The 19772-nt window shown below is 34.5% G+C and overlaps 3 protein-coding genes and 1 long non-coding RNA gene across 8 annotated transcripts in view; 3 read left to right on the forward strand and 1 right to left on the reverse strand.

Moving 5' to 3' along the window:
- LOC105256538 overlaps nt 1-1857 on the forward strand; it is a 95330-nt gene extending 93473 nt beyond the window's left edge. For all 3 annotated transcript variants that reach the window (XR_003122480.1, XR_003122481.1, XR_003122482.1), the window contains exon 5: nt 1238-1857. This is a non-coding gene — a long non-coding RNA (uncharacterized LOC105256538). The remainder of the gene's footprint in view (nt 1-1237) is intronic.
- Nucleotides 1858-6942: 5085 nt separating this feature from the next.
- Nucleotides 6943-10287, reverse strand: LOC105252823 (mitotic spindle assembly checkpoint protein MAD1). 2 transcript variants are annotated; one of them, XM_011260413.3, is made up of 7 exons: nt 10258-10287; nt 9297-9557; nt 8883-9113; nt 8357-8793; nt 7845-8297; nt 7458-7756; nt 6943-7386 (listed from the first exon to the last, which is right to left on the reverse strand). In XM_011260413.3, the coding sequence occupies exons 2-7, from the start codon at nt 9555-9557 to the stop codon at nt 7034-7036; spliced, it is 2034 nt and encodes a 677-aa protein (XP_011258715.1). In that variant the 5' UTR covers nt 10258-10287; the 3' UTR covers nt 6943-7033. The 2 variants fall into 2 exon arrangements, with proteins under 2 accessions (XP_011258715.1, XP_011258714.1); XM_011260412.3 differs by lacking the exon at nt 10258-10287 and adding an exon at nt 9745-9826.
- A 1620-nt stretch (nt 10288-11907) lies between these two features.
- Nucleotides 11908-13803, forward strand: LOC105252822 (partitioning defective 6 homolog gamma). Of its 2 annotated transcripts, none has more exons than XM_011260410.3 (5): nt 11908-12191; nt 12274-12499; nt 12583-12707; nt 12789-13067; nt 13399-13803. In XM_011260410.3, exons 2-5 carry the CDS (start codon nt 12319-12321, stop codon nt 13696-13698), a joined length of 885 nt encoding a protein of 294 aa, XP_011258712.1. In that variant the 5' UTR covers nt 11908-12191; nt 12274-12318; the 3' UTR covers nt 13699-13803. The 2 variants fall into 2 exon arrangements, with proteins under 2 accessions (XP_011258712.1, XP_011258711.1); XM_011260409.3 differs by having other exon boundaries at nt 11909-12187.
- Nucleotides 13804-16739: 2936 nt separating this feature from the next.
- On the forward strand, nt 16740-19470 carry LOC105252821. Its single transcript, XM_025406570.1, has 8 exons — nt 16740-16949; nt 17316-17468; nt 17545-17857; nt 18045-18337; nt 18460-18564; nt 18637-18705; nt 18826-18975; nt 19076-19470. Exons 1-8 carry the CDS (start codon nt 16740-16742, stop codon nt 19403-19405), a joined length of 1623 nt encoding a protein of 540 aa, XP_025262355.1. The 3' UTR covers nt 19406-19470.
- Nucleotides 19471-19772: the final 302 nt, after the last annotated feature.

Here is a 19772-nt window from a genome sequence, read left to right on the forward strand (position 1 = left end):
ATTTATTAAATAAAATTTAGAAGATAAAATTGCTTTTTATTAGGTATAGAAATTAAATTAAGATAAATATAAATAAACTTGGAATGTCTCTGAATGGAAATGAAAATTTATATTTATTTACTTTTGAGAATTCGATAAAATTTTGTATCAGTTTTACGCGTATTCAGAATAATCCTCCTCTAATGATTTCTCGCTTTATCCTCTAATAATCTCTCAGTTTTTTTTAACAGTAGCAAAGAGGATATCAGACGACTGCTCATTCGCCGTGAATCTATCCTAAGTGATTGCGTGTTGTAACTATCGACTACAAGACACCTTTCAACTTCCAGGTCTCGAAGGATCGTCGGTGGTAGTAGGGGGAAGAACGGGGTAGCACGAAGTTCGTGGTGAAAGGTAGATGCGGAGGTAGACGCGAAATATAAGGACTCTGGTTATAAGGATCGCTTAGCACGCGATTGTCTTCCTGCGGAGTGTCTTTAAGGGCTTTAATCATGCAACTTCGGTGGAAACGCGCGTCGTTAATATTTCGCGATCGCGCTCGCCTTCGCTTTTCAGTCTTCGCTTCGATAACGTTCCGTTCGCGCATCCGCCTATCAGTAACTTTTTAATCAATCATCGTGCGCGCGCGCGCTTCATCGCGTGAAACAATCACCTTATTCCGTTCAACGATGCGATGAGTCATCTAAATGAAGTTTCCCGTTGCTAGACGTTAATTTCTTCTCGTAGGAAACGAGAACGTCACTACTCGGCGTTTCTGCTCGATTCTGTAATACTTTAGCCTCAACGTGCAACGAACGTTGCTCGTATTGTATATCCTGACTTATTACAGGCGTAAAAGATTACGAAGGATAAGCTGGTTATTGAAAGCAATAAACGACAATCAATTTCACTGGTAAAAAAAAATTATGCCAGACCTTTTAGATGTATCTTTTTCTGTGCGATATTTTATAACAATTGAATTGAATCAATATTAATCCGTAGTAACTTAAATGTGTTGTAATCTTCTCAATAAATATGTATTTAAATAATTTAAATAATTATATATAATAATAAATAATATCTAAATAATTATCTAAATAATTTTATGTATATATATATATATATATATATATATATATATATATGTATTTATATGTATTATATGATTATAAAAGTGTTAATAATAGATCAAGAGTCGCCGGCGAAAGTTTGCTGGCACTCCTGCAAGCTCGCTTTGATTTTTTCTTTTTTTTTCCAGAACATAGGAAGCGGAGAACGTGCGACGAGGGGTTAATTTCCTATACTGGACGTATCTGCTGGCAGAAGTGTCGGAATTTTCCCTCCAAGTGTTTCCACCCCGTCGTCGCGTCGTCCTCGTTTCTTTTCGCCATTCTTCTCGCTTCGTCGCGCGAGCGCGGACGCATCGTTCATCCTGATCGTCGTGATTCCCTCCGGGGGGGGTTTACGTATGCCGGACGCAGTTCGGCGCCGATTCATCAAAAAGACCACCCATCCCTTTTTCGCCATTTAAGAAAAGTGCCGCCAGTCCTTCTCCCTGACAAAAAGGAAGGCGGTGGCAGCATCGTTAGAGGCAGATTCGCCTTTACCGAAGACTAGGATCGCGAAACGATCGGGACGCGGAGAAAGAGGAGGAACACTGCTTTACCCGTCCCCCTTGATAAAGGTGTGCTCGAGAGGGCATCCGGAGATTGGAGTTTGCTAGCGAGCCAACTATCGTTTCCTATCTGCGACGACGACGACGACGACGACGACGACGACGACGACGACGTTGCGGCCGAATTGTCCGCAGAAAATTGTCTGTCGGATGTTAGACGCCCGCAGCGGAAGTTTCTTGGTAGCCGTTACGAAGAAATGTAACATACTTGTGACAATGATGAGTGGATATGTTCCAATACGAAGCACGATTGTGTCTGGAAATACGTTCTTCATCGTTATGATCCTCACGATGTTAAACATTTACCCAACGTCAACAGTATAAAGTAAAAAGAAATTATATTTAAATATATGATATAATATATGCAAGTTATGATGAAAATAATAATTAAAATAATAGAACAAAAAATCTTAGAGTAATATTAAAATAGGAAAAGTAAATTAATTCTATTATTGAATGTGCAAACACATTTATAGATAAATATCGAATATTATTATAAATTGTCGATTTATAAATTATTGAATTATTCATTCAGATTCAAAGTGAGTATAATGAGATGGTTATTATTAATAATAATCATTAATTAATAATCGTGATAATCAACCGTGAAAAAATCGTCGCGATAGCTATATACCTGTGATAAGTTTGTGTCCTCAGAAAGTATCGATTGTCATCTTTCTGCCGACGCGAAGATGTCCGAGGAACAATTGTCTAAAAGTAGTCAACGAAACTTCTTTTCCGCCCGGCTATTTCCCCATCTCTTCCGTACATATTGTCAGTTTCACTGTCATTGCTTGCTGCTTGTAGACTCTGTAATTTCCGGCTGCCACTCGGCCTGTTCTTATTTCCCGTCACGTTCGCCACTCGCGTCGGAGTCCTCTCCGCTTTTCTCGCCACGGCTTCGCGCGATGGTGTCCATTCGCCTCGTTCTTCAGGTATAATGGAGCCGAGAAACAGATAATTACAAACCTCTGACCATCCCGCGCCGAGCGACCAGCCAAGCAGCAGCTTTTTTATTTCGGTCTCTGACCTCGTCCGTCGTATCCGTCCGACCTTTCCAAGATATAAAGTGCGGATTCGTATTCATTCGCCGGCTTAACGTTAATATTTCTTCGTTACTGCACTCGTGTGCTTGCTTACGAGTCAGGTGAAAAGCCAAATAAAGCGAAATTCGCGAGAGAGTGAGATTTCCCACCTACGCGATCTGCTCTTTCGACAAATCCGGGCGATTAATCGTAATTTTAGATTCGTCGAAGGCTTCTTCGAAATTAAGTCTTCTTTGAAATTCATGTAATTTAGCAAGAAAAATTAAAAAATAGAAAAACGATTATATATATATGTATAACATATGTATAAATATTATATAATACATACCTATAAATATTTTATTAAATTTAAATTAAATAAATCTGTTTAAATTTTCTTTAATTGTCTAATTTAAAATCGCAAATTTAGTTTCGAAGAAGACTTTTTTCTCTAGATGAAGCTAAAATTACAGTTAATTATCTAAATTTATCGAAATTCAAGGCATATATATATTAGTATATTTTCTATCTCTGTAAGAGAAACTTACAGAGATAGAAAATATTAAAGTGTGCGAAAAAAAATTCTCGTTATATTTGTACGCACGTTATAATGCAAATGGAAAAAATCTTTCGCAAATCTTACAATTTGTACCGCTTCTTAAAAACATACGCGAAAGCTGAAAACTTTCATCGGGGTTATAACGATTTTGAAAATTAAAATGATTTGCTGCCTCCTCGTATCTGCCGTTCTCCTTAGTAGCTTTTTCCTCTTTAGCCGGTACTTTAGGTGTAATAGAGCCGAGAAATAGATAATTATCCTTCTCTCTGACCTATTTTGCGCTTGTACCTTTCGACTTCTCGACTTCCTCGCTGACTCTTACGATCATCTCGAAGTTCTTTAGCGATGCTAAAAGTACTACTCTTCCATAAAAAGCCTCATGTACCTTAAGTATGTCGGAAAGATGAATTATGATATAACATGATTAATGATAACAAATATATCAATTCTTTCGATATTTTTATTAAATGTCATTTATTATATTTTTCTTATTCACATATCTTAAAATTATCTTTTTGAGCTTCCACTTAATTTCTTTGCTTTGATATAATTTTTTTTCATTTCTAATGATGTCATGTAGATAAAATCTTAAATTTTATTATAAAGTGGATTTAATAAAATTTTGTCATAGCGAAAACTTTCTAATTAGTTATTATAATATAAAATTGATAGTAAATTTAGAAGAGCTTGATAGAAATTACTAATTTATTCTTAATGTTAAAAAATAGATCGTTATATCGTATTGATGGAGACACTCGAATCAGGAATGATTCGAGCGAAAAACAAGAAGATAACCCCGCGAGTCATCCCGCATTATTTCGCCAACAACGTATTCACCCCTTTCTGCTCCAGAGATATCTACAGGGTGGCACTCTCAACATAACTGAGAATCTCCTTCGCAACTCTGATCGACAAAGTTCCTTCTGGCGGTGCCGCGAGCACACGGACGCGAAAGTTAGCACGAAGTCTACCAGCATCCCTTCTGCCGCGCCTCACGACAGTTTTCTCTTCCCCCTTTCACCCTCTGTTTCTCGCTCCTACACCTCATAAACACCATTGCATATCATATACACATACATACACGATTCGTTCCCTTCTGTTTCGCAGCCGAAAGTTCTCTCTCGCACTTGTGCGATTCTCGCCTACGATGCCTTAAGAGACGAAGACGCGAGCAAGTTTCGCGAAGATAGGCCAACTTTGATAAGAGGTATATCCGGTTTATTCTGCACAACGATTGATTATCTTTCTTCGCGGGATCTGTACCGATGGCGGTTACATACGTTCGTATTCTTTCACATGGCTGAACAATGATCTCGCGAAAGCTACTTCGGGAAACTTGAAAAAAGTATCACGCAAAATCGCGATAAATCATCGTGTCGGGTAAGATGTATGTATAGACTACGAGAAAGATTAACGTGTAAATAAAATTCTTATAAAAAATTGAGATTTCCCAAATTCAAAGAAGATTCAAAATTATATTGAAACTGATATAATTTTAGCGAGAGCACTTGATGCTAAAAGACGCTAAAGGATGTCAAAATATTTTCTGTGTTAATTCAACAATTTGACACTTCTGTGTCAATGATTCGATGGCGATGATTCGATAGAATAAATATATATTTTATAAATATAAAAATTTAATTTATCATAATTATAGATTTCAATCATCGTATTTTATCTTTCAAGGATGACTTTTACGAATGATTATTATTATTATTTATTTTGATATATACATTTAAATAGAAGTTAAAGGAGATATTCTCTGATAAGATGACATAAGTGTTGTTTTAATCTCAAAAGATAGAACAAAAAATTTAATTTATTAGCGAAATTTATAAGCATTTATTTTTCAGCGAGTCCGCAATTAAATTTTATTTTAAAATCTTGACACTTCTCGCGTAAATTAACGCCTGTTGAAAGTTCAGGAGAGGTCAAATCAAGAAGCGCAATTAGCACTGATAATAATGATTGCTGGCGGATGTTCTCTTCCGCGTGAGTAGTCTTATTATCAATTCCCTCGCACGTGCGATATTTCTGCGGCGATACCGCCGCATTAATCATACACATGCGTGCAACTCCCGCGTCGATATTTCCCAAGGTCTGGCACTCTCAGGCATTTAAACCATCGCTTCTCGCCTTCCGTTGATACATTCCATGCATTTTGTACCTGTCAGGCCAGGTGATACTCTTTCTCTGTTTTTCAATGATAATTTCCTTTCATCCACTGCTACATCCCTGTCGCGGAGAAATATCTGTGCGTTGATTCCGGATTGATAACCGTCAGCGGCTGCGACGCGGGATGAGGGGCAATGTAAACGACATAGACGAGGATAAGGACGATGCTGGATCTACGAAACGCGAGAGTGGCACGTATGCGAGGGAGAACGCAGGATGAGTTTGCGATTAAATGCGATTATAATTAAGGATAATGGAGTTTCAGCTCGGGAGTTCCCGTCGAGTCCCTTTGCAGCTGGCACCGTTATATCGAGTTCCCGTCGTCAGCTATAGCGTAGATGACTGTACTCTCTCTCTCTCTCTCTCTCTCTTTCTCTCTCTCTCTCTCTTCCTCTTCGTTATCGCGAAATGCTTTTGGTCACCCAGAGATGCATATATATATTCACATATACACATGCATAAACGCTAAATTTTGGAGATGTGTGAGTGCACATTTATTTACATGCAGTAGTGGGCGTGGTAAGTCCTATATAGCGACTTAGTCACTAATGAAGATCACCGTCACAGTTCCTTCACCGAACAAAGCAATGGAAATCGCTCTTCTGGGACACACAGGCCTCCCCTTTCTGGGCACGTACGAGCATGGTCGAGAAGTAACGTCTCCCGTGGGATAGCCACTGTGGGATGGCTCGACGCGATTTTCAACTTCGACGTTGCCCTCTCGCAAGATTTTTATGCGCGACAAGAGTTCAGTGAGTTTTCTCGACCTAAGTTTTTCTCGAAAAATCATGGCAAGACATCATCATGTTCTTACAACTAATGAGGTCAGGCGCGCGAGTGCAACGAAGATTAAACTTGAGCTTTGTACAATCAAATTATAATATATAATTATATATATATATATATATATATATATATATATATATATATATATATCAAATTTTATATATACATATTATACATTTTATACAAGATATTTTTAGAAATTGTCTAAATTTTATAATATATTGTATAAAACAAAAAGAAATTATTTTATTTTTGACACTTATTGTTTTTTGTCAACTTTTAAAAATTATTTAACTCGATTAGAATTGTTTTTGAGAGACTTTATGTAAAAGATTTCAAAAATTTTATTTGAATATCTTTATAGTTTTTTATGGGAATCAGTTATATATTTGGAATGTTTAATATATCCAGTATACAATTTATTATATCGATACTTTCTGCAAAATATTTTAATATATAAATAATTAATATGTAATATTAAAATATTATTTTATAGATTATTTTTGCAGCAACTGAAGATGCGAAATTTATTAAATAATATCGTGAAATTATTGTTATAAATGTTATAAATTTTAATATTATCTATAAATAAAATTATTTATGGATAATATTTATATAACATTCCTGTGTAAAATTAATTTCAAGTTACTTTGATAATAATAAGTTGATATGAATGTGTATATGAAAAGCTTTATACATAAGAATATAAAAATAAAGAAAATTAAAAATATTAAGGCATTTAGTGAATAAATGTAATCATTCAATTATAATATATTGAATCCTGATGAAGCTTATAAATAAAAATATTGGTTTCATTAAAAACATAATACAGTCTTACGTCACGACATTTGTTACAGTTTGCTGACTAAAAAGATCAGATTGTACAGCATTAAGAAACATAGGAACACTGTGTTGCCTCTGCAAATATTGCTCGATTAGACTGCTTAAGTTTGTGGAGAAAACAGTCTCTAACATATCTACACCTTCTTCTCCTACGTGGAAGAAAAGAAAATCATCTGGTGATTCTGCGTATTGACTCGATAGTTTATAATAACCTTCTTTTGTTCGATCTACTCTCCAACCAAATAGCTGATAACACGCTTGACGATATTCCTGTGATGATGCTTTAAAAGCTTCCTTTAAGCGTGCTATCTTTATTTCATGTGTTTGTTTTAATTCTGCAATTTCTATATTAAAAAAAATAAATGATTGTGCAAAGAATAAGGCAAATAAGACATAAATATTATTATCTATATACCTTGTATCTGCAATGATGATGTAGTCGCGCCATAATTTCCTGATCCCACTTTGGCTCGAAGTTCTTCTACTTCTCGTAATAGAGCTGCTTGTTTTTCTTCAGCTTGTTTCTCTGCTATAGCTGAAGGATTCATTGTGAAATGTAGAACTCGAGCGTTGCAATTGAAATCGCCCTTTAATGCGCGATGCTCGAGTTCGCCTTTCAATTGTTCGATCTCTTCTCTCAATTTATTACACTCGTTCTTTTTTGTGCCAGTCTCGACCGCTTGAAGATCTGCTTCCAATTTATTAACTAAATCTCTAAAATAATATTGAAATTTTTTCTTTTTTATAAAATAATTGTCAATTTAATCAAATAGTTGCGATATGTATTAATATATGAATATACCTGTATCCATCTATAGCACGTTCTAGAGCTGGTATTCTCTCGGTCATCGCGTTGTTGCCATCCACTGTCATCTCTTTCTCATACAAATCTAATTGTTGTCTATAACTGTCTCTTTCTCTGGTAACAAGAATCATCTTCTTCTGCAATCTGCTTACGAGCTTATTTAGTTTCTCCTTTGATGATGTCACATCAGTAGCTAACTTCTTCGCATTTTCATAATTTTTTGACAAGTTCTGCGACTCTCGCAGAACTGCATCTAATCTTGATCTGAGCTGACCTTCTTCTGCTCTCAAGTCCACTTCAGCTTGTTGAAGTCGGTTCAACTCTCGCTTCACCGCCGTTGGTCCTCCAATAATACCAATCGTTTCGTATTCTTGCAAGCGAAGTGCAAGTTCAGATCGCTTTGCTTCTAATACCGCTACTTGTTGCTCTACTTTTTCAGTGTGCTCTAGCCTGTAACAAACCATACATCATTAAACAAATGTATTTTATTCTAAAAACACAGAAAGTACCTTTTCGTCATATTAGCCATTTGCTCTTCTAAGAGTAATTTCTCTCTCACTGACTCTTTTAATACTGCAATAGTCTTTTTTGCTACATTCAACTCTTTCTCGAGATCGTTCGCTCTTGCAGCTCTCCCTACTAACATTTTGCCCTCTTCCCATAATGCTCTTTCTGACTCGAGTTTTTCTAATTTAATTTTCATATTCTGCAACTCCACATTCTGCAATTCATAGTCCTGTTGTACCTTGAGATAGTCTTTCATCCTTCCCTCCAACATTGTTGCTTTAGCTTCCATAGTTTCCAACTTTAATTGCAATTCATTTGATTCACTAGTGTCTTGAAGAGGGGAAGAGCTTTCTTTTGTGGAAGCATTTTTCAGATTCTCCGATAATTGTGCATTTTCAGTTAATAATGATGCTATTTTTTTTTCCAAATTATTTCTTATCTAATAAAATACAAAATTAAAAAATTAAAAATGCAAATATAAAAGTATGTTATGGAACAAACACATGAATTAATATGTAAGATAATTACCTGGGACCATTCTTTTTCTGCAATAGCTTGTGCTTCTCTTGCATCTTGGATTGTTCGTCGTGCAACATCAAGTCGGACTTCTAACTGTTGAATAGTTTGTGCATCCTGTTCCACTTGGACTTGTAGGAGACCTTTTTCCTTTTCAAAAATTTCTTCCATTTGCCTGCGTACATTGTGTAATTGTTGTACAGTTGCCTCTTGATGAGTCAATCTGGTCTTTAATGATATAACCTGTATGGAAATATATTTTTCTTTAAATTGTTCCATATATACTTATTCAAATTATATCTATTTTATTAGAATTATGTATTTGAATTATGTATTGCATTTTATTATAATTTGCATATTTATTATATATTTATTATATATTTGCATAATTATTAAATACCATTTTTAATATACATGTCAATTTACCTCTCCTTTCATACGTCGCCATTCCCAAGGACTACCTGGAGCAGAATCGGATTGAGTTTGATTAATTATAGATGTATCTGATTCATTTAGTTTTTGCCGTTTTGGTGAAATAACACTATCATCACTTTCATTGAATTTCGTACGTATATAACTAGCTCCTGAAAATCGTAGCGATGCTCCAATACTTTTACGATAAGACTCCGTTCCAGAACGTAGATCTTTTATCATATTAATGACACTTGTTGGATCCTGATCATCCATCTAAAAACCACATTATTTTGTTTATAATAATATACTAATAATACACTATATTACAATTTTTACATACTAAATAATATAGTGAATATAAGAATATATAAACATGAAGTTTGATTTTCTATTTTGATTAACTTATAATAATTATCAATTACTTATTTTTATTTCTTAAACTTTTTTACTATTTCCTTACATTTATCTTGTTTCTTTCTGTATTAATCTTTTACAGAAAAATTAACAGAATATACGTAACAACACTTGACAATATTAAATGACAACACTCAATCATCGATAAAATACACTAAAGGTGCAATTTCATTGACGCTAGAAACCAGCGGCAAATTAAAATCACTAGACTTTCTCTAGATATGGCGTCAATAAAATAAAGTTCAAACAGTTTCAACTTTTTCAGTGTGTAAAGCGGCCTTTTCATTGACGCTACTTTTTAGCGTCAATGAAATTGCACCTTAATAGTTGGCAGCCCTACGAGATAGGCTGTGCAGCACTGCGCGTATATAAAATAAATTTGAAATCGCTTCTAGCCTAACCATCTTCACGCGATCGACTTTATTTGAATTGCACGGTATCGCATCGAATTATGATGCGGCGCCGATTTGTTCGAACGTAATTCGGGACATCGCGATGCTGTATAAGCGTCGAATGAGCACGAATTGTCACGCAAATATGATAAATCACATCTACTCACCGTTCACCGGCTGTTCCACAGGCCGCTCCACTCGCTCGCCTCGGGACGTCCCATTCCGATCTTGATGCACACGATATCATCAACGCGAACGCGCGACACTTTATTCGGCACTCCCGATATTCGCTCGCATCCGATAATCATCATCAAGGGCACAAATAACGCGACGCAACTTCGCTCCATCTTCGCGATCGCGCTATCACTGAACTGTGAAAAATAGCTGTCGCGCACTTTCACCGACATATTATGAAAGTCGCGCGATCATCCTTGGACACTTTCGACGCTCTTTCACTCGCGATATTCGTTTAAAAACGGTTAAAAGACGCGAAAAATGCGGATGTACGACGATCCGTGTAACTGCGTATGACTCCGATTCACGTATGACGCGTATGACGTAGCAGTCACGCGCCAACATGGCGGCCGAACCAGTGTGCAGAAACGAATGCGCACTAGTTCGGCCGCCATGTTGGCGCGTGACTGCTACGTCATACGCGTCATAGCTACGTCATACGCGTCATACGTGAATCGGAGTCATACGCAGTTACACGGATCGTCGTACGTCCGCATTTTTTGTGTCTTTTAACCGTTTTTAAACGAATGTCGCGAGTGAAAAAGCGTCGAAAGTGTTCAAGGATGATCGCGCGACTTTCATAATATGTCGGTGAAAGTGCGCGACAGCTATTTTTCACAGTTCAGTGATAGCGCGATTGCGAAGATGGAACGAAATCGCGTCGCGTTATTTGCGCCCTTGATGATGATTATCGGATGCGAGCGAATATCAGGAGTGCCGAATAAAGTGTCGCGCGTTCGCGTTGATGATATCGTGTGCATCAAGATCGGAATGGGACGTCTCGAGGCGAATGAGTGGAGCGGCCTGTGGAACAGCCGGTGAACGGTGAGTAGATGTGATTTATCATATTTGCGTGACAATTCGTGCTCATTCAACGCTTATACAGCATCGCGATGTCCCGAATTACGTTCGAACAAATCGGCGCCGCATCATAATTCGATGAGATGCCGTGCAATTCAAATAAAGTCGATCGCATGAAGATGGTTAGGCTAGAAGCGATTTCAAATTTATTTTATATACGCGCAGTGCTGCACAGCCTATCTCGTAGGGCTGCCAACTGTTAAGGTGCAATTTCATTGACGCTAAAAAGTAGCGTCAATGAAAAGGCCGCTTAAAGCTATACAATCAACCTAAACGATACAACCGGTATTATTGAATAGTAGCAAGATTGCCAACATATATCAAAGGAATTCAACAGTTGGGCATTTCTAGATTTTCCGATGTAACTCGACGCTGATTGGTCGAACCTGAAAGTAGAAACCAATCATATTCGATTGCTACTTAGCGGTTGAGTCCGCTGAATGCGGCCAATGAATACAAAGGAGTAAATGGAGAGCGTCTCGTTTGACCACGTTCCGATTGACCAATTATATCGACCTGTGCCTAGGGTAACCAGCAACGATTAACCAATCAGAGAGTCCTATTTTGAATTGGCCAATTGGCGACGTGGTCAATCGAATCCCAGCCTAGTAAATGAGATAACATCATTGACCAATCACAGTCATACTTCTGAAAAATGTAACCATATATTCTTCAGAAGAATGGCTATGATTGATCAATAACGTAGTGAATTATTCTGGAGCGATTAAATTCGACCATTCGAAAACGCTATTATTTCGCGCATACGCACTCTGTTTTGGCCAACATAAAATTGGAAGAGTTGCGGTACTATATATATCGGGGCCAAGTTTGTTCGAGACACTGAACTCTACGAATTCATTGATTCAAGCCCATTCAAGCTCGTTGCCAAAAATTAAAGGTGTCGACAGCGCGAAAGTGTGTCCATACTTGTTATATCTCTACGTTGCTATGTCCAAGAAACAGGACAAGGTGGACAACGGCATCGTCGCCGTGAAGAGCAAAGTGGGTATATATATCGTTAATAAAGAGTAACTTCAAAATATGTTCATTGAACGTGAGAACAGTACATTGCTTAAATTGTTTCGCAGTTTGACGCCGACATCATCAGATTCTCCATCAATCGTAACGAGCCTATGAGCTATGAGGATTTTGGTAAACTGTTGGCGCAACGGCATGATTTAGGAGCAGATTTTAACTATTTAATTTGGTACACGGATACAGATGGTGATCTACTTCCTATCAATAATGATAACAATCTGGCTAGAGCACTGTTGGCCACCAGGAGTCTGCTCAGAATTTTTATACAGAGGAAAGGTAAATTTATTCATGATTTTGTATATATCTTCTGCATATATATGCATATACATGCACATTCTACTCAATTATAATTATAACAGGTGATGGAGCATGGGACAATGGATATGGGACAATAAAACCTAAAAACCTGATATCTAGTATTCTGGGTGGTACGCCAGGAAAGCCAAAATCTATTGCTATTTCCAATCCACATGATTTTAGGCAGGTAAGTATACACTTTGTTGGTTAATCTCCAGTGTGCATTATAATATCAATTAATTTAACATTCATTTATTCTTGCAATTAGGTATCTGCAATTATTGATGTCGACATACTGCCAGAAACCTGTCGACGTGTGCGTCTTTTGAAACACGGTTCTGATAAACCCCTAGGATTTTATATTAAAGATGGCGAAAGCTTTCGCATATTGCCATCGTCAGCTGGAGGGGGAATTGAGAAAGTTCCAGGAGTGTTTATCAGCAGATTAGTGCCAGGTGGTTTAGCAGAGAGCACAGGCCTTTTAGCTGTAAATGATGAAGTCCTGGAAGTGAATGGCATAGAAGTTGCAGGCAAAACACTTGATCAGGTGAGATTTTTTATAGAAAATTGTTTCATAAAAATGATATATTGAAAGTGATATGAAATGATTAAATATTAGTATAAGAATCATAATTGTAATTGTCAAAGCAGTATTACTTATTTGAAGAAAATATATTTTAAAATATTTTGTTTTATACTTATATAATTATTTATATTTCAATTGCTATTCTTGTAAAGCGCTCCTTATAATAGCATATTTAAAACATTCTCTGCAATAACTAAAGATCTATAATTCCACAAAAATGAAGTAATTATATAACAAAATAGTAATTCACTCTTTTTCCTTTTTTTTAAATGGTGATTCATGTTTGAAATAGGTGACTGATATGATGATAGCGAACTCTAGCAATCTCATCATAACCGTCAAGCCTGCAAACCAAAGGGCAGCGTTGGCTGCACCTCGGCGTGGATCATTTTCGCGTAACAGTCAATTATCTTCGGGAAGTCACCAGTCCACGCAAAGTGCCGGTAGCGATGAGGAAGCGGATGAGATTGTCGATCTTACCGGTTTGACAATACAAGACGACGCCTCGGCGTCGTCTACTCAACACCATCACTATCACCATCATCATCATCACCAAAATTACAGTCACGATCAAGGTATTCTGCATCTCTAAGATGATTATGGTTGATTAATTAATCCTTGGATAATAGACAGCGTGATAGCCGCGAAGGCTGAGTCAATTTTGATCTATAGTAAAATCTTTTTATAATATCTCAAATTAAAATTTTATAATGGATTTTAATCTGAGATACATAAAAAAGAATATATATTGTATTCTTATACATCTGTTTTTCTTAAAATACTACTGTGTATTGAAAATTAAAAAGAAAAAAATAAGAATTATATATTGATATTTTTGTATAATGCACATATATATGAAATGTGTGTTTTGCACGAGTTTCATAAAACATTCTTAAAATATAGATCATGAGTGACTCAGAATCTGTTGGCGGAGGGTTAAATTATGCTCAATTTTAGCGTCCGCTAATATTTACTCGCGAGAGAAGTTTCTAGGAATAAGATCCTATAGGGAAACATGTATACACGACAATAATCATGTTGATCCTGGAATTTTACAAAGTTTTTAGACACGTTGATTAATGTAAGGAGTTTGTTGATTACAGTATAAGATATGTCTTCGAATTATAAAATCATAGCTAATGCTATTCTATGACTTCGACTCTGAAAGCTGAATGCCTTGCATGTTAAAATCATGAGGAGAATGAAGATCTAATTGTAAAATGTCGAGATAAGATAAATATATAGAAAAATGAAAGAAATAGTATCAAAAGAAAAAATCAATTTATGAAAGAAGTTGCAATTGATTGAAAATTGATTGATATTTCATGTAAATTCCAAGATTAAAAGAAATGCATATGGAAAAGAGCATCGTATGCTTGTTTTTATGAGAAACAGAGCAATTGTGGAATCAGTCATCAGTCTTATATTTTATTGTTATTTTAATAACGTTATATCTTAAAAATGAGAGAGAGAGAGTAATGGAAAGAGAAAATAATTATTGTATTTTTTTTATATTTATACTCTAGTGCCTTTTACAATATTGAAATTTCTCTCGATAGTTGAACTTTATTGATTAAAACATTTTCTTTATATTTACAAGTCATTTTTACATAACACTAATCGAGAGCAATTAAATTATCAATTTTGGAAGAAATTTAAAGAAAAATATAAGATTATTTATATTTTCTAAAAATAAGATTATTATATTTTCTAATAATTTCATAATCGATGAAAGAGTAATATTCAAAAAAACTATACTTAAATCTGAAATTTGATTGATTTTTCTATTTTATAAAGTATTATTTATCTAATATACTCGACAAATAATTTGATATCAATTATAGTATTCAAAGTATCACCACAATTGTTTCATTTAATAATTAGTTACTTAAAACTAATATGTACTTAAAAAATAGTACTTAATAAATATGAAATCGATATGATTTTTTTTTGTAATGGATATTTTTAAAATTGAAATAATGTATTGCTCGTCATCCAGATGCTCACTAATGACACTTGATTGTATATAATGCACAGAAAATGAGACTCAATAACTTGTCTCGACTGAAAGAGGCCTTTATGTTAATGTAAATAATGATCGGAGGAAATATCGATATAAATCTTTCTTGTCTAATATGATGGCGATAGAAAAAACAAAAGTGGCCTTACATTATACATCATTCCAGCTACTTTTAAAAATGATATAAAACTAGAAGTGTTCCCTTTTTTTATAATGCAGTCACACGTCTATTCGTGTATCTACTTCGTCACTTCACCACATGGTTAGACTGTTGAAGTTTTCGAATTTTAATTTCATTTTTATCTATGTTATCTGTTATCCAATTGCAGACTGAGGAAATGCGTTTTAGGACGATAGGTATCGAAACATCAGGAGAATAACGATCTTATTTTCATGTGTAAAATAATGTTATTTGTATAATCTTGTGTGCCTTTATCAAAGGAATTAATGTTAGGAAGCATTATTACATTCCAATATATTTACATATATTTACATCGTTGAAAAGAAAGCGAGATAACGTTTCTAAGAAATCTATACTGCCTTCATAGTTATCCGCGAATCTATTTTTATATGCATTTGATCCCATTTTTTCTACTTAATTCGGAAAAATATGTGTGTATGTACATGCGTGCGTGCGTGCGTGTGTGTGTGTGTGTGTGTGCGTGCATGTGTGTATATAATATCTCTCTTAGATATATTATTTTCCATTGAATTTTTTTTAAATAATTGCAAGTATATCACGTGGACTTCCGCGATAAGCGTATTTTTAACGGTCCTGTCGGTTGCCGAATTATTAATCGCATTATCGATTTCGTCGAATATATCGCTAATATATATTTTGCATGTTTTTCTTTTTTTAATTCTCGAATGTTCTTATCTTAGCTGGGACATTCATGCGTCACGGATCATGTATAATATTTAAAAGGATTGTTTTTCTTAAAAAAGAGTTATGATATGTAAATCGGAAAAAGTGCATTTCAATGAAAGAATGATTTAAAGGATTAATGTAACATAATCTTATTATTAGATTTAATCAGTATGTTTTGTTGGTCTAAACGAGAAATCACTTTTGTACTTAACCAAATAGAGTGCAAACTAGATATATTTATAAGAAATTCTTTTTCGTCTGTATTTAGTGCTTTGTCGAACCGTAGTTGTTACGTGGAGGGATGCCAGTGCTAAATTAGCCTTCATGAAATGAAATTAGACATATATTTTACGCAATAGTCGCATAGTTCTTAGTATGAATAAGAGATAGTTATAATACATTACGAGGACGAAAGTACTTATTAACGCTGTAATTCTTAATGGCAGCTTATAAAATAAAGATATTTTATTGTATTTTCTATACAATTTACCCTATTATTTACTCACATAATTCCACGTTCCTCTAATTATATTTTGAATATTCAGATGCTTCTCGTACCTTATACCGTTTTTCCGTTACTATGGTGTATAAATAAAATATGATACAGTCAACACCAAAATATGTAACCTTACATGGGTCATGATTTTTATAAAAATTAGATGCTTAACGGTCTTTTATTAAGCTTAAGGGGCGACGAAAATCTTGTACACATCCGACCGAAAGGGATTTAAAATACCAGACAGACATGTCTTACGCCGAGCATGGACCACGCATCTTTTTGGCGGGCAGACCGAGCAGTGGTGTACCCATGACTTACGGAGATTATGTCTTTCCGAAGAAAAGATCGGAAGGTCGTTTGAAGCTGTACAATTCCTGTACGGACATCCGAGCTTGGAGTCCAAATATCTTAGAGAGTACGCGTTACTTTCGCGAGCTCAACGAACATGACCCTGCGGTTTGTTTTCTAATTGCGAATGTCTTTCAGAACACCGCGAACTGTTATTTATTAGAAATAATATTTATATATTTTTTAACATACAAATACATACGCATATAACACAATTATTTCTGTATAAAAAATTCATAAATTTTTAAACGTGCAATCTCGAAATATGAACCATTATTGATTATGAAAAAAATAAATAGAATTTTCTATTTGTATTTTATATTTATATTTTATATTTTGCCAAATATTTGTTTAGCATATTATTCAGTACATTATATCATTATTCATGCACTTTATATATGCGTATTTACTAAATAAATCATGTTAATGAAAGACAGGAATAGAACGTATATTATCTTGCTCCTTTTCATACAGCCAGGAAGAGTGATACCATTGAATGTGATAATGCAAAACATGGTAAGACTTACGGCTCAAGCTCAAAATGAACTTCGCGTTGCACGGCGAGAATTACGAAAATATAAATCTTTGAAGCTTACTTCGGAACAACAAGAATACCTGGAAAATTTTGTAAGCTTCCTGATTAATAATATGCTAAGATGTTTTATATTTATAATCGAATAACAACAGTCCTATCCGTTGGTAGGACAAAGCTACTACCATCGGGATTAATGATACAAAAGAAATGAAAGTTGAAGCTATAATAAAACCGCTCTCTCAGGAAGGACGAAGATTATTCAACGCAAATAAGATTGCTGCTTTACAACATTCTGACACATATCTGTCAATGTATTTTCATCCTGGTAGAAGATTTCGATACGATAGAGGAATTAACAATTTTTTACTAACTAATGCGCACATTTTGAGAGAGAATTTGAACGCGAAAACATCGGAAAATAATACTTATCTGGTATCGCGTGTAACATCTTGCGATATATTAACCGCGAGATCCGCACAAGGTAAAAAAATTAACTTACAATATAAAAGTCATTTTATAAGGATTTCCACTTGTCGAAAATTAAAATGTAAAAACTCTTTTTGTGAAATAATTTTCGGCCAGTTTAAAAAAATTAAAATAATTTATATCACTTGAATTGTAATAAATTCATATTCACATTTATATCACTTGAATTGTAATAAATTCAGCAGAGTATAACGATCGAACAAATATTTGCATCGAGTATGTTGACGCATCTTCTCAAGTAATGCAAGATGTTTGCGAAGTGGGTGTACAAACGGACAAGTATAAAAGTGAGGTTTATAATAGACAATCTAATGTTGACTGGTCGTCTAGTCAATATTGTGAAAGTAGCGAAAGCGTAACCGCATCTGAAAGCGAGTTGAGGCTAAATTTGGATCCTGAAGTCTGTGAAAAAAATCATAAAGGAGTGATTATTCAAAAAGATTCGGAAATTATCGTTTTGAAGAACGAACTCGGAGTACGAAACAATTAATATTAATTATTAATGGAATTTTTATCAAAACGAGATTTTTATTTAACAAAAATATCTACATATCTACATATGTGCAGTAAATTTTTTTTCATCTTTTTTTCCTTTAGATGAAGGAAGATGAGCTAGAAGATCTGCGAGAATTGAATAAGCATTTACAAACATTATTGAAAGAAAAGGATGAAAACGCAAATATTTTGAGACATAATTTTAATGTAAATCAATATTATTTATTATTAACTATGTGTTATTTAAAAGTTTGTAATTATTTATATCTTACATCGTAGATCTTGCAAGAAAAATTGAAAATAGTAAACGACAAGCGCAATGTCGAAGTGGAAAATTTAAATGCAAAAGTAATATGTATAGTCTATTTTCTGAGAAAGATTTTTAAAAATTATTTTTTATATACATATAATTATTTTTTAATTATACATATTTTCCTCTAACTGAGTTTTATATTATCCATTATTTAGCTTTCTTCTTCGGAATGTCTGGTTGATCAATTGAAGATAGAATTAAGTAGAAAATGTCAAGTTTGTTATTTTCAATCGCAAGAAATCCAAAAACTTAGACAGGAAGTTAAAGAGACAGAATTACTTTTCGTAGAAAACGAATCTCTTACGGTTAGTATACGAGACATAGTATGTAATATAATTACTTAGAAAAATTAAATTTGACTAGAGTTTAATGGATTAATATACATATAAAACTATGATAAATTAGCGGAAGGTGAAAAAAATGGAGCATTTATCGAAAGAAGCGGAAAGCTGCGGTATTGCTTTAGAGCAGGTGAAAAATGTTTGGCGAGAGCGGGATATACTTCAAAAGCAATATCATGAACAAAGTTGCACGTTGGCGGACAGAGAAGACGAAATAAAACGACTATTGACGTTGATAAAGCAAATGTCTGTTGACGCCGACACTCGTGAGGTGCGTCATTTGGCTTCGTGTATCATATCATATTCTCGCAATTTTAATGTCGAGTCAATTAATAGGAAACAGATTTTTCTCGAAAATGTCAGCACAACGTCACATTTTACCTTAAGCTTTTAGCTTATAAAAATGTATATAATTAAATTTTAATTGCAGACTTATCGATTATTGAAGATGTATAGAGAGTTACAGTTTTCAATAAAAAAGAAATTGTAGGAAAATGTAGAGATAATGTTTTAATGAAATACCTTCGTTTTTTTCGCAGAGCTAAAAAATAAATTTTACGAGCAATATATAAAAATGTAGTAAATATATAAAAAAAAAACTAATATCGCGCTTTATAAAAATGATTAGGTATAATATAATATTATATTAATAAACTAGATGTCCGGTATACGTAATCAGTTCTAATCCTAAAGCCTACATTGACTTTACGGAGAAGTGTATAAATAGATACCTAGTAAAATTGTGTTCACAATCAGGTAGA

Source organism: Camponotus floridanus, unplaced genomic scaffold, assembly GCF_003227725.1.
Source record: "Camponotus floridanus strain SB8 unplaced genomic scaffold, Cflo_v7.5 scaffold15, whole genome shotgun sequence".
Taxonomy (NCBI): Eukaryota; Metazoa; Arthropoda; class Insecta; order Hymenoptera; family Formicidae; genus Camponotus; species Camponotus floridanus.